The sequence below is a fragment of the Podarcis melisellensis genome (genome assembly GCF_964234715.1).
Source record: "Podarcis melisellensis genome assembly, chromosome: 13".
Lineage (NCBI taxonomy): Eukaryota > Metazoa > Chordata > Lepidosauria > Squamata > Lacertidae > Podarcis > Podarcis melisellensis.
This window is the reverse complement of record NC_138545.1, coordinates 26,417,507-26,433,149: the sequence shown is the minus strand read 5'-3', so window position 1 is coordinate 26,433,149 and position 15,643 is coordinate 26,417,507. Positions and strand designations below refer to the sequence as shown.

At 39.9% G+C, this 15,643-nt stretch overlaps 2 protein-coding genes across 2 annotated transcripts in view; both read left to right on the top strand.

Annotated features, from left to right (window-relative positions):
* The window catches only part of LOC309354852 (vomeronasal type-2 receptor 26-like), a gene marked incomplete at both ends in the record, with an annotated part of 356,212 nt that overhangs the window by 156,394 nt on the left and 184,175 nt on the right, over positions 1–15,643 (top strand). The gene's annotated exons all lie outside the window — the stretch shown is intronic.
* LOC309355504 (olfactory receptor 6C4-like) lies at positions 9,806–11,437 on the top strand. Its single transcript, XM_081886441.1, has one exon. It carries the CDS (start codon positions 10,307–10,309, stop codon positions 11,270–11,272), a length of 966 nt encoding a protein of 321 aa, XP_081742567.1. The 5' UTR covers positions 9,806–10,306; the 3' UTR covers positions 11,273–11,437.

Sequence of the window (15,643 nt, the reverse complement as noted above, 5' to 3'; positions counted from 1 at the left end):
ATGTGTGGTTGGATGCTTTGGTATCCAGGTTGAGGGTGTGGCTTAATTTGTGAGTGGTTGGCGGCGAGCGTAAGGGGCTCGAATGGCGGTTAGGCATTGGTTAAAATTGGTTGGTGGAGGGGTACGGATTGGCTGTGCCTGCCCCTCCCATGCTGCTGCTGACGGGTATTCCGTTAAAGGAATTCTGAAGCTTACCATCCCTTCGTCCAAACCCTGACGGCAGGGTGCGGGCCGCGTAAGCTTCAAGGAACATGCGCGGGGTAGCTGAGGGTCTGTGTCGCAGCTCCAGTTGACCTTGACCGTGTTCCTCCGGGACTGACTAGGGAGTCAGTGCTGTCCCCCAATGGCGGGAGGGGACAGCTAGTCATAACCAATGCCTAAGCAACCACTCTCAATTTGTATGAAAATAAAGTTGTGGCCAAAAATATGCCAAAAACCTTAAACAAAAATCATGTGTGATGTCTGAGTTTTTGGGGTATGGGTTTTGGGGGACCTCAGCACGCAACTGCTTGCAGGCAGACAGTTTGGAGACTCTGTGGGGCCTGAGCAGGGTGGAGTCAGGGTGTGTATGGAGCCTGACTCAGAAGTGAAGCCTGTACTCCGTGTATGTTCTGAAGCTAGTTTAATCTTTTGTTCAGTATGCTGTTTATTTACAAACAAGCTTTAACTCAGTAAAGCTTTTATTCTTTTACTGAAGAAGACTCTTAATTATTAATTTACACTGCGCGTCACTTAAAATATAGGCATAGTTGGAAATATTCTATGAAGGGGAATGCTTGTGATGAGCATTGAAAATTTTGAAGTTTGAAATTAATTTCCGATCTCTGTAAACACTTAGAGGAACTGCAGTACTCCACCACTTCACAAGTTATCAATTGCTATTTTATTTTGTTTTCTACTCCTATATTTAATATACATAGTGTTGATCATTGCTTCCAAAAAACCCCAAACCTGAACAAAGTCATTAAAAGAGGAAGACTGATACCTGAAGAAAACTATAATCCCTGCCCCCCATGATATAAATTTAGGGCTTCAGAAAAGTATTCTAAATGTTAGAAGCATAGAGGCATGAATCAATTGTTAGAGGGAAAACACCTCATTAGTTTTCAAATATTATAGGCTAATTATTAAAAAGAATTTTATGTTTAATAAATGATGAAATAAATTTCTGCATATGAGCAAAGAGGTAGGGTTGTTGTTGTTATCTGAGTATGCACCATCATGATTAGAAAGGGTACAGGAAGATATATTAGGTGATGTTTCACCAATGCTTTCTCCACTGCAAAATCCCTACTTTAGCTTTCTTACTACCTGACAATATAACAGTACATCTGTGGTGCAGCATAACAGCCAAATCAGTGCACAACCCCAAGAAGAACCATGGTCACTATATTCAATGATACTAATACACAAGCTCAACGACTTGCAGGTCCAGACGTCGGTCTCCACTGTCCCCAACTCAGATAAATAAGAGAGCATTAAGACTGGTTTGGATCCAAACAGGCCACAAATTTACTGAATACAGATGAAAGAGGTTTGGCTTGGGCATGGGGCAATTGAAATACTTCCAACATGTCCACTGGAAGTGACACGTTGGTCAACCCACGCAGGGGTTCCTAAGACATACATCAAGTAGGGTGACCCCCACAGGAACCAGTGTCTGTGGGAGTGCCTTTGGTTCTGGCCCCACCTGGGCACACGAACATGACCACTTCCCCCAGATCCCTTTAGTGAGGTATCCCAGAATTTAGAGGGGCAGGTGGAGACTACAACCTCTTGTCCATCCAAGACAACAGATTGCCCCAGTGCCCAACCCAATTGTGACGATTGCTATGAGGTAGGCAAAATCCCCAGGTCAGACCCAATTTGTCCGGGGGACAAATTCCTACCTGGCCCTGTAAAAAATGGCTACCACTGTAGCCACAGCAAATTCCTTGACTAACACCTTAAACAGAGGATGGGCGGGTGGGAAACCAGACGAAGGAAAAAGTAAATATTGCGGGCTGCTTAAACAGCCATGGCGCGGACCCAAGCCTGAGTCCCATTCGCCAAAGAAGGGTGCAGGCCAGGATCTGGCTCCTGATAGGAGGTAAGGGCTTATGCCTCTACTGCCTATCAGGAAGGGCACTGAAGGCATGGTTCATCATCGGGGACCCAGCGGAGCCTCTGCCGTCCTGCAATGCTGCTACACCAAAAGAGTTGAGCGGACTTGTGTGACAACATCAGCTCTCAAACCTCTTGCACTAATGTGATAATGGACTGATCGATTATTTCTGTTTTTTGTTATTCCTTTTTTTTCAATAGGATCTAACATATCTCAAGTAGATGAAGTTGGAAAACCAGTCAAAGATTGAGGAATTCATCCTCCTGGGATTTGTGGAATTCTATGAAGTGCAGACATTTCTCTTCTTCACATTTCTAGTGATTTACGTTGTGATCATGACAGGAAACATTCTCATTGTTGCTGCTGTTATTTTTAATCAGCATCTTCACACCCCTATGTATTTCTTCCTGGGGAACCTATCCTTTTTGGAGGCTTGCTACAGCTCCTATATACTTCCATGGTTGCTTTCATCTCTCTCTACCGGAGATGGAAGCCTTTCTGTCACCAGCTGTTTGATGCAGTGGTACTTCTGTGGTTCCTTACTAGCTACAGAATGCTGTTTACTTGGTGTGATGTCTTATGATAGGTACCTAGCAATCAGTAAACCATTGCATTATTTTACAACCATGAACACCCAGGCTTGTATCCATTTAGCAGCTGCATCTTGGCTCAGTAGCTTTATAGGGTTTTCTATATTACTCAGTCTAATGCTACAGTTAACGTCTCTTGCAGTGACACCAGCTTGATAGAAATGTTGGGTTTGTTTTTGGACGCCATATTAATACTTCCTCCTTTTGTTCTAACTTTAATATCTTATGTTTATATAATTGTTGCCATCTTGAAAATCCCTTCCACCACAGGGAGGCAAAAGGCCTTTTCCACCTGCTCCTCTCACTTGATTGTGGTTTCGATCTTTTATGGTTCACTAATGATTGTGTATATGCTACCAAAGGGGGAAGGCAATGGAGAGATACAAAAATTTTCCTCTCTCTTGTATTTAGTTTTGCCCCCTCTGGCCAACCCATTTATATACAGCCTGAGAAACAAAGAAGTAAAAAATGCCTTGAGAAATAATATTGGTAGCATTGTATCATGCAAAGCAATTGCTAAGAAGCTTGTGAATGTGTAAAAGAAGCAACATTCTACGTACTGTCATTTGTCTCCATAAGTGTTTACTGTGGAAGTGATAATAGTTGTGCTACGGCTGTTGTTGTTATATATACCATCTTTTGGTTATCCCCATCCCGTCTTGCCTATAAGCCTCGCTTTTTTTCCAAATTCCGACGATGAAAAGTTAAAGTGCAAGTTAAATTTGTGACCTTACAAAAATTGGCTTATACAATATCACTGCTGAAACAAACATATGGTAAAATGAAATGGGTGTGAGTGCCTGCAGAATTCTAAGGGAGCAGCCTATTTTTGGGTAATGTCTTTTTCTCTCTCTGCCCCTCCCCTTGAATTTTAAAAGTGTGACTTATATTCGGGTGCAGCTTATATTTGTGCCAGTATGGCAGTATGAGATCAATAAATCAGTTTTGTAAGAAAAATGAAATAAAGCAAATTACAGTGCACAATAATTTGTGAATATCTAGTGGAACAATAAGCTTCTCAATTCTCAGATAAGCAAATAAATGTGCGACTCTATCAAAATGAATGTTCTGCAAAATTTCCAGGTTTCCTTTCTAACATATTGCCAGACATTCCCTTCTAACATATTGCCAGACATATTGCCAGACATCATAATAATAATAATAATAATAATAATAATAATATCTTTATTGTCATTGCCCCCTCTCGGGGGGGGGGGGCACAAAATTACTTGGCGGCTCCATACACCCAGGTAGGGCACTCCACATAAAATCAAAACAACTATAGAAACACTAATTCATGTCAGGAAAAGCTTTCTATACCTTAATTTTACCTTGCCAAAGGACTAGCAAATCTGTAGCCTAGATGAGCCACAATCACTGTTGGATCACACCTTCTGTGGTTTCACTAATGACATACTTACTGGACTTTGCCCTAGAGGTTTTGCACACTCCATTCAATTTCTTAACACAATATGACTGATTTGTTTAGTCATTTAGTCGTGTCCGACTCTTCGTGACCCCATGGACCAGAGCACGCCAGGCACTTCTGTCTTCCACTGCCTCCCGCAGTTTGGGCAGGCTCATGTTCATAGCTTCAAGAAAACTGTCCAACCACCTCGCCCTCTGTCGTCCCTTTCTCCTTGTGCCCTCCATCTTTCCCAACATCAGGGTCTTTTGCAGGGAGTCTTCTCTTCTCATGAGGTGGCCAAAGTATTGGAGCCTCAACTTCACAATCTGTCCTTCCAGTGAGCACTCAGTGCTGATTTCCTTAAGAATGGATACGTTTGATCTTCTTGCAGTCCATGGGACTCTCAAGAGTCTCCTCCAGCACTAGAATTCAAAAGCATCAATTCTTCGGCGATCAGCCTTCTTTATGGTCCAGCTTTCACTTCCATACATCACTACTGGGAAAACCATAGTTTTTACTATACAGACCATTGTTGGCAAGGTGATGTCTCTACTTTTTAAAATGCTGTCTAGAATATGACTGATTATCAAGTGTCATATCTCAGGATAAAACCAGGATCTTGTATGTTTGTCTTCCCCATTGTGGAAGATAAGGCAAGCATTGATTTCAAGGATGTTATTTTGCAGTTGTCAAAACCAAATTTCTCAAAGGGCACATCTCGAACATCACCTATTTATACTTTTACTGCTGACTTAAGTGGATATAATGTGCAATAGAAGCTAAACGTTAAGTAATTATCTTATTTTTTATAAGCATTTTGTGTAAATTACTTTTTTTGACTACCTAATATGAGTTCTTATATATTTTTTTAATTATCCAAAAGTTGGGTTTTTTTAATGGATAGGTGTTTGAGGAAAGATTAATATAATGGTACCTCAGGTTAAGAACTTAATTCGGTCTGGAGGTCTGTTCTTAACCTGAAATTGTTCTTAACCTGAGGTACCACTTTAGCTAATGGGGCCTCCCGCTGCCGCCGCACTGCCACGGCATGATTTCTGTGCTCATCCTGAAGCAAAGTTCTTATTCCGAGGTACTAGTTCTGGGTTAGCGGAGACTGTAACCTGAAGCGTCTGTAACCTGAGGTACCACTTTCAGTGTTTTGATGTTAAGAAAACCTGTCATAAAGTCTATCATATTTGTGAAACCTGTTAGTTTTGATACATAACTTATATTTTAAGTAAAAAATTGTAATTTTTTTCCCATTTTTTTTTGTAAATAATTACCATTCTGATACAATTTATGCTTTGTTTACAAACAAAACTGCTTTACATATGTAGGCATGCATAACTACTGATAGTGAAAGAGGCAATGATATCAGATGACTTCAGGAGAAGCAAAGGACCTTATAATATACATATCCCGTCTTGCCTATAAGCCTCGCTTTTCCCCCAAATTCCATCCATGAAAAGTTAAAGTGCAACTTAATTTCATGACCTTACAAAGATTGGCTTTTATGATATTACAGACATACGATAAAACGGAATGGCTGTGAGTGCCTGCGGAATTTTAAGGGAGCAACTTATATTTGGATATTGTTTTCCCCCCCTTGAATTTTAAAGATGTAGCTTATATTCGGGTGCGACTTATATTTTGTTTTGATGTTTTGTTAAGAAAACCTGCCATAGAGTCTATGATATGTGTGAGACACTGTTAGTTTTGATACTTAATTTAGATTTTAAGTAACAAATTGTAAGGCTGATTATGATCTCTCACAGTAAAAATTGTCTTTTTCATTATATTTTTGTAAATAATTACCATTCTCATACAGTTTACGCTTCGAATCAAAGTGCCTCATCCAATGTATCTAAGTGCCCCGTGGGTGGGGCAGAATGATACAAAACCCATTGTTTACGCAAGTCATTATATTCTCTTTAACTTCTAACTTTAATGGTTCTTTTGATTGCTATTATAGCATTGATTAGTTGTGCCATGCATAAAGCAATTTTTTTAATTTGACTCATTTTTGTTACATAAAATATGAGATTGAATTTTTCTGCATCAATCTGACCCACTTTCCCCATTATCATTTTTATGCACCTTTTTCTAGAGCCCCAAACCTTAAAGCATTTACAGAATAATTTTGTTTCATAAATTGACTGGTTTCACCGTGGTTTTTGTTGTTGCTTTTTTTACATATACCGTATTTTTCACTCCATAAGACACACCTTTTTCTTCCTAAAAAGTAAGGGGAAATGTCCATGTGTCTTATGGAGCGAATGTGTGGTCCCTGGAGCCGAATTGCCCGAGGGCAAAAAGCAGATCATGCTTTTTTTTAAAAAAAAAAAAAGAGGGAAGTGGGTGTTGAAACAAAGCCACTGAGCAGCTGATTGGCAAGCCATCGGGGAGGGAGATAAGGCACACTGTGAATAAATCAATGAGGAGAGAAATTAGAAGAAAAGGAGGAGCAAAAACCTGTTCCAGCTAAGGAAAAGACACTAAAGCAAAGAAGAGGGAAGGGAGTGTTGAAAAGAAGCAGCTGATAAGTGGGATTGGGAGAGAGATAAGGGATGCGATAAAGGAGGCTGCGGGGGGGGGGGGAGTAAAAGCCCATGGATCCTCAGGATTTTTACATTGGGTCACCCCAAATTCACCATCAGATCACATAGTATGTCCATGGCTACAGCCTGCACCAAAAAAGCAAGCATCCACTGTTGCCTGGGGCTGCAATGGTGCAAAAATGTGGTTACAAAGCACGGATCCAAATGGATTCTCAGGATTTTTGCATTGGGCTACCCCAAACTCACTGTCAAATCACATGTCTGTGGCCATAGCATGAACCACAAAAATCATACATCCACTGTTTCATTCAGAATATTTTTTTCTTGTTTTCCTCCTCTAAAATCTAGGTGCATCTTATGGTCAGGTGCGTCTTATGGAGCAAAAAATATGTTCCCCTAATTTGTTCTTTGAATGTCCCTAGATCATTTCTCCATATAATTTTGTTGGCAGTCACTTTTAATAGAATACAGTACACAGGCCATGAAGTGTTTTTGTAGGTTTGAGTGGTCTTCAAATCCTCCCACATTTTGTACCTCAAATGAGCACAGTGTTCACAGACACTGTTCTCCTTTTGGTGCACCTGCTTCTGATAAGTTATTGGGAAAGGTCATCCCATGGTCTCTAAATTCACTTCTTGCCAGTATGTTCTTGGTTCTTTTGAATAGCTTAATTGGCTAATCCTGACAGCCAGATATGTGGTGTATAACATGCCAGTGTTTCTTTAAGCTACCCTGTACGTTGTTTGTGATGTTATTGGATATTAAATGGCAATTTAAATAGCTAGAAGGTACCTGGGCTCTTTTTCTTGAAAAGTCCGCTTGTAATGTTTGTGAAGCTTTACTTAAGCTATTACATACTAATCGCTTAGGGCATCCTCTGTCAAGCTTGTTTACTCAACTTAGGATTCTTATCCTGCTCTGGTAGCTTTCTCAAAGGCTCATACCCACATATCTGTTTTAGTGGCAATAAAAAACCAGTGCTTGAGAAACTTTCCATTTTCCATTACATTATTATTTTGGGGTTTTGTGAGTGTGTTGAAAGATATTGTTTCCCAGATGGCTCTGTCCCTTAATAACACCAACATCCTGGGAGCGCCATATTCTGCCATCATATTCTCTTAAGGACAGCATTTTTAAACACACTTACACACTTAAAATATGTGTCCGTAAAAGTTTTTGTTGTTCTGTTAATTAGAAGTGGAGGGAATAAGTTATGATTTCTTTCACATAAAAACACCTGAAGACACCTTGTAATCTAGAACAGAACAGGGCAACAAAACTGCTTTATATATGTGGACATGCATAATTCCCGATAGTGAAAGAGGCAATGCTAATAGATGACTTCAGGAGAAGCAAAGGACCTTATAATGTTTTCTTCTGTTTACAATAAGCAGGGAACTTATGGATCAGTAAAATAGCACTGAGAAATCTCACCAGAAAGGTAAACATTTATTACTTTTAGGCATATACAAAGTTATCACTTTTCTAGTCTTAACAGTTCTCCAAATTTTTGTATCAGTTTGAATGATTTTCAATATATGAAAAATAAACAAAAGACCCCATGAAAATTCATCAGCACTTTTGTGCATTTTTGTCTGCATTCCTGATGGAGATATGTAACTTTGCAAACAATTTTCTCAATCATAATGCATTTTGCATCATATTTTCACTGATATGTACATTTTTATTTATTTACATTTCTCCTTAATATCTACATTTTGCTTTGTGTGCTGCATATTAAAATTTGCAGTGCAAATTTTGAAGTTTGGCTGTGTTTTAGCTCGCATATTTCAAACAATTTCTTAGAGAAAGTGACGAAGCTGTCCTCCCATTATTATTATTATTGTTGTTGTTTGTTGTTGTTGTTATTTTGCTTTATCTTGCCCAGGGCAACCCAAAGCAACTCACTTGTATAAGGCATCATTGAACTTACATTTTGTTTTCTTCCTATACATAATATTAATTCACCATTACTATGGTGTTGATAATTGATTCCAAATGAACTCAGCAAGGAGATTAAAAGAGTAGTATAGTCATGCCTTGTGTTGCATCCACTTCATGTTGTGTCTTTTCACGTTCTGTCCCGCAGCAACCCGCAGTACAGGAACGGGTTACTTCTGGGTTTCGCTGCTCACACATGCACAGAAGTGCCAAATCGTGCTGCGCACCTGCACAGACGCAGTACTTCAAGTTGTGGGCATTTCACGTTACGGACAGGCCTCTGGAACAGATCCCTTCCATAACACGAGGTACCACTGTACTGAGAGCTCTAGGGTTTTTAAAATGATATGAAATCCATATAAATAAAGTCAATTCTGTGTCCAGGGCAGCTGTTTATCAGCTCCATCTGGTATGCAGGCTGAGACCCTACCTGCCCGCGGACTGTCTCACCAGAGTGGTACATGCTCTGGTTATCTCTCGCTTGGACTACTGCAATGTGCTCTATGTGGGGCTACCTTTGAAGGTGACCCAGAAACTACAACTAATCCAGAATGCGGCAGCTAGACTGGTGACTGGGAGTGGCCGCCGAGACCATATAACACCAGCCTTGAAAGACCTACACTGGCTCCCAGTACGTTTCCGAGCAGAGTTCAAAGTGTTGGTGCTGATCTTTAAAACCCTTGGTGCAGTATACCTAAAGGAGCATCTCCACCTCCATTGTTCTGCCCGGACACTGAGGTCCAGCGCCGAGGGCCTTCTGGCGGTTCCCTCGCTGCGGGAAGCCAAGTTACAGGGAACCATGCAGAGGGCCTTCTCAGTAGTGGCACCCGCTCTGTGGAACGCCCTCCCACCAGATGTCAAAGAGAAAAATAACTACCAAACTTTTAGAAGACATCTAAAGGCAGCCCTGTTTAGGGAAGCTTTTAATGTTTAATAGGTTATTGTCTTTTAGAGTTTTGTTGGAAGCCGCCCAGAGTGGTTGGGGAAATCCAGCCAGATGGGCGGGGTATAAATAATAAATTATTATTATTATTATTATTATTATTATTATTATTATTATTATTAGGATTTCAAAAAAATAAATAAATCTGCATGTTAGAAGCATGGTCATGTATCAGTACCACAGGATATTATGTTATAGAAAAGTACTTCATTAGTTTCCAATTTTTTGAAAAACATTTATTTTTTATTATAATTTCTCATATTCACATATGTACTGTGAATTTCCCAGTGCATTGCTATAACAGACCAAAACCTAAGCTTAAGAAGCAACAGTGTTCAGGGTGATTCTTCCTCCCTCCATCCCTACCTACCATGGGATTCTAAGCATGCATCATGATCATGGTAAGGTGAATAAGAAAACAGATTAGGTCAAGTGCCTTCAACCAATGTTTTCTCCATTGATCCTTACATCAGCTTCTCACTACCTGTTAATATAATGTTTCAGTGTGTCTATAAAAATGAGTGATACCCAGTTGTGGGGAAAAGCTGTTTTGCTGGCAAAGCACAACAGTCAAATTCAGTGGATGTCTTGCAATTTTGAAAAATGTTGCACAATTCCAAAATTGTTATTATAGTCAATGGCAATGCTTGTGTGACAACATCAGCTCTCAAACATATTGCATTAATGTTAGCATGGCACTCATCCATTATTTCATTAATAAAAATGGCTCTTTTCAATAGGATTTGACTTTTTTCCTATTAGATGAAGTTTGAAAACCAGACAGAGATTACAGAATTCATCCTCCTGGGATTTGGGGAATTCTACGAAGTGCAGACATTTCTCTTCCTGGCATTTCTAGTGATTTATGTTGTGACAGTGACTGGAAACATTCTCATTGTTGTCCTGGTTGTTTTTGATCAGCATCTTCATACCCCAATGTATTTCTTTCTGGGGAACCTCTCCTTCCTGGAGACATGCTATTGCTCCAATTTATTTCCGAGGATGCTACGAGCTCTCTTGACTGGAGATAGGAGGATTTCTTTCACTGGCTGTTTAATGCAATGGTATCTCTGTGGATCCCTAATAGCTACAGAATGCTGTTTACTTTGTGTGATGTCGTATGACAGGTATCTAGCAATCTGCAAGCCACTGCATTATTTTACAATGATGAGCACCCAGACTTGTATCCAATTAGCAGCTGCATCTTGGTCTAATGGATTTATAGCCTTCCTGATATTGCTCAATCTGATGCTACAGTTAACATTCTGTGGCCCCAATGAAATTAATCATTACTTTTGTGACTACGTCCCGCTCCTTAAGCTCTCTTGCAGTGACACCAGCTTGATGGAAATGTTGGGTATTCTTGTGAGTGCCATATTCACACTCCCTCCCTTTCTTTTAACTTTAACCTCTTATGTATATATAATTGTTGCCATCTTGAAAATCCCTTCTTCCACTGGGAGGCAAAAGGCCTTTTCTACATGCTCCTCTCACTTGGTTGTGGTATCCATATTTTATGGTTCGCTAATGATTTTGTATTTGTTGCCCAAGGCTGAAGTCAACAGAGAGATGCGAAAGATTTCTTCTCTCTTGTACACAGCTTTGCCCCCTTTGGCCAACCCCTTTATATATAGCCTGAGAAACAAGGAGGTCAAAAATGCCTTGAGAAATAATATTGGTAGGTTTGTGCCACACAAAGAAAGGCACATGAAGTGTGGTCATATGTGATAGAAGCAACATGATATGTGTTGTCTCCATGCTGCCCCCAGAACTTTCCTTATGGTGGATGACACAGATTTCAGACTCTGACAGGGATCAGCTGATTCATCTATTTCCACTTCAAGTCAGTTTCAAATGTATACATTCATAAACCCATTCCAACTTGTTTCCATTGATCTGTAAAATAAAGGTATGAAAATTCATATTAAATGCTCAACTAGGTAGATATTTAAATTAATCTTTTATCTCACACATTTCTAGACACACTCCATTCTAATATACACATTTTTACACATTTTGGTATGGTTTTCAATCCAAGGCATGCACTGAAACATTTGGAGAAGGGTAATATCCAACTACATTCTAATCACTGTGTTACTCTGGAAATTGTGAATTTTTTGCTTATGTTGTGCACCAAACACAATTCAGATTCACCCCTAAACTTTGCTGATGTTTCAAAATACTGAATCGTTTTCTTCTTGTGGTAGGATTAATTATTTTGTATCTGTTAGCTCTAATACATATACATAAAATGAATATTACAATCTATTGTTCTGCTCCTTTACACCCTTACAGATAAAGCCCAATCAATAGAAAACATAGCCGTTTTGGCCCTATGTGAGGGGCAGGGTAGGGCGTATTTCCCAGGGTGGGGGGAAGAGAGAGAAACTCCCAAGTGAGAGCTGAGAGGGCTTACCCTCCTTTGTGTAGAATAAGGATTAAGATTTATTTTTATTTAGATTTATTTTTATTTAGGCTAGTGTGGCTTTTATTGTATTCTGTGTTGAAAACTTTCAATAAAAATTAATTATAAAAAAGAAAGTATACTCTTCTTTATACAACTATATTCAGTGCTTTTTTATAAAAAATGTTTAGGGGTACTCATGTTTAGGGGTACTCATTTTCCTACTCATATTGAAACACTGCCCTTCAATGAGGCCAAACTTAGATTCACAAAATGTGTAGGGGTATACATACCTCTGCGTTGCCCCCCCCCCAAAGCACTGACTATATTGATACTTATCTTTAACATCCCCTCACAGCTAGTCTTAAATTTGTTTATATTGTTTTCATCATTACATCATAAGATCTCATACATCCAGAAACTCCTGCTTTGACTGGTGTAGTACTACCATTCAGGTGGGCACAGCTAGGCACAATCAATCTCCTCCTACTGCCAGCTTACCCAATCAGGTTTTGGTAATGGACACCAAGTCAGTCACCATATGGATGAGAGTTTTGTTTTGGGCACTGACATGACATTAACACCACCACTAGATGAGAACACAGGCTACTTAAGTCTCTATGGGGTGGTGGCTCAGCACCAATGACCAACATCATCTACCTCCCCCTCTCCTCTGATAAGTTTTCCTCTCCCCCATTGCATACCTCTGCTCCCCAAGGCCATAAAATTAGAGACTCCTTAAACCTCCCCACATCTTTCCCCTCTGACCCAGACACCTTGGTTGCTGGTTTTTGTTTGTTTGTGTATTGTTTATTGTGTTTTGTTTTCTTCACCTAAAGGCATCTGCTTCACTTATGGCATCCACTTTGTGTTATGCCAAGCCTCCATACATAAGTTGGCCATCTTGTGTATATAATACTTGTTACTGCCAGAAACAACATTTTCTCAAAAGCCCAACTGTGCCCACTGGACTAAAATGGTTGATGAACCTGGTATAATTTCATCATGGAGAATCCCAGTACCAAGAATGGGAGCTAGAAAAGAGGGGTTTGAAAGTTGTAAATATATTTCCAATTGATAATTACATTAGATTTTGTTTTGGTGGTGAAACACGGGGCAATCATATGTAAATAAACTGATATTCCTACATATATGTGCGTAAATCTACTTTTGGTATCCTATCCTTCAAAGTTACTTTATAGTATTGTTAGGGACAAGACCTCCTGGAGCAGTGCTTATTATGATGGGGAAAGCTGCTTCTAATATGTCTAGAAGTACTATTAAGACTGAATTTATGCAGGATCCCTCCTCCCAATTTACAGATGGAAGGCATATCCCATAGCAAATTACAAAAATGCACAATAACTCCCAAATGGGATGCCAAGTCAAGGATAAGGAATTCCTACCTGCTCCCTAAGGGACGCGGGTGGCACTGTGGGTTAAACCACAGAGCCTAGGACTTGCCGATCAGAAGGTTGGTGGTTCGAATCCTCACGACGGGGTGAGCTCCTGTGGCTCAGTCCCTGCTCCTGCCAACCTAGCAGTTCGAAAGCACGTCAAAGTGCAAGTAGATCAATAGGTACCGCTCTGGCAGGAAGGTAAACGGCGTTTCCGTGCGCTGCTCTGGTTCACCAGAAGCGGCTTAGTTATGCTGGCCACATGACCCCGAAGCTGTACGCCGGCTCCCTCGGCCAATAAAGCGAGATGAGTGCTGCAACCCCAGAGTCGGTCACAACTGGACCTAATGGTCAGGGGTCTCTTTACCTTTTACCTGCTCCCTAAGAGTGTTGAACTCCAAAGAAGTTATTTTTCAAGGTAGGCATGCACTCCCAGCGATAAAGGTGAAAATCTAATCAAGTTGACCAACTGATTCCCTGAAGTTGCAGTATAAAAAGATAGGTACAGACTCTCAAAAGGACCAGAGGGTTGTCATATGCTTTTTGGGCTCAGAGGGGTACACAGTGTTCTGTCCTTTAATTTGCTGCACTGAATTCCCTCACTCCCTAGCCAATACAATGCCGCATTGCTTGTTTTTGCAGTATATTATGTCCCTGATGATTGAGCCGTCACTTCTGTATTTCTCTTAATAAAACCAACATCCTAGAGTACACATATCCCCACTTTGTATTTTTGGCATAGCATTCATGCCATAGAACTGAGATTTACACTAGCATTGAGTGTGATGAGATGAAGAGAAGGATCTGGGAACTGGTTGTTTGTCAAGATAGTGTATATTAGCATGGAAAAAAACAGCAACAGAATGAAACCATTGTGAGAACATAAAGTAAAGAGAGGTGAGTAACCATCAGAGAGTGGGACCTTTTCAAGGGTGATCTATCAGCTTTGGAACAGTCTTTCTAGAGAGGCTCAACTGGCACCATAGTAGTAATATGTTCAGTGCCTAGCAGAGAACTTTGCGTTCACTGAAATCTTTGTGTGGTGTGTCTTTGTCCATAAAATTCTGAAGTATTTTTTACTTCTTCTGAGTGGCCCAGGTAACTTATGTCATAAGACAGCCAAGTTCCTATAAGTTCCTTCAGAGCAATGAATAGAAATAATGGACTAGCCTATGAAATAAACATGCCCCACAAAATAATCTTCCTGAGCGGTAGCTATGTCACTCTGTCGTGGCAACAATCATAAAAATCATTTCTGCAAAATGTTTTTTTTGCAAAAAAACCCCAACAACTCCTGTTGAGATCTGTGAATATAGGAGGTCTATTTGTAATCTCTGAACACAACCATGGAATAATAATAAAAATGAATAAATTGTAGAGTAGGAAAAGACCTTGAGGATCAGTTAGTCCAACCTCCTGCAATGCAGGAATATGCAGCTCTCCCTGAAACCTTGGCCATATCAGCACCACACTAACCAACTGAGCTATCCACTTTTGATTCGTTGCAAAGGATTTGTTCCCCCCCCCCAATTATTATACGTTTTACTTACATTTTAGAAATATAATTTTTGTGCTTTAAAATGAGAAGTAGACTTTGATTTTCCATGTGCATTTGCTATTTTATTTCTAAAATTGATTCATTTCTGTTGAGATTTGTAAACCACTTGGAGATTTCTGGTGACACATGAAGCAGAATATAAATTACCTCCCTGTCTCTATATAGATACTTATCCATTTCTCTTTTCAACAGGATTTCATTCTGCTCAATGTTGAGAAACCAGACAACAATTACAGAATTTATTCTCCTCGGATTTGGGGAATTCTATGAATTGCAGACACTTCTTTTTCTGACTTTTCTCATCATTTACATGGTGACCATAACTGGGAACACTTTGATTGTTGTCCTTGTTGTCACTGATCACCATCTACATACTCCCATGTACTTCTTTCTTGGGAATCTTTCCTTCTTGGAGGCTTGCTTCAGCTCCAATATATTTCCAAGAATGCTTTCATCTCTCCTGACTAGAGACAGAACAATTTCCTTCAACGGCTGCTTCACACAGTGGTATCTTTTTGGTTCTTTGGAAGCTGCAGAATGCTGTTTACTCTGTGCGATGTCTTATGACAGGTATCTAGCAATCTGTAAACCATTGCATTATGCAACAACTATGAAAACCAATACTTGTATCAATTTAGCCTCTGCATCTTGGCTCAATGGCTTTATTGGGTTTTCTATATTATTCATTCTGGTGCTACAGTTATCATTTACTGGCCCCAGGGAAATGGATCATTACTTTT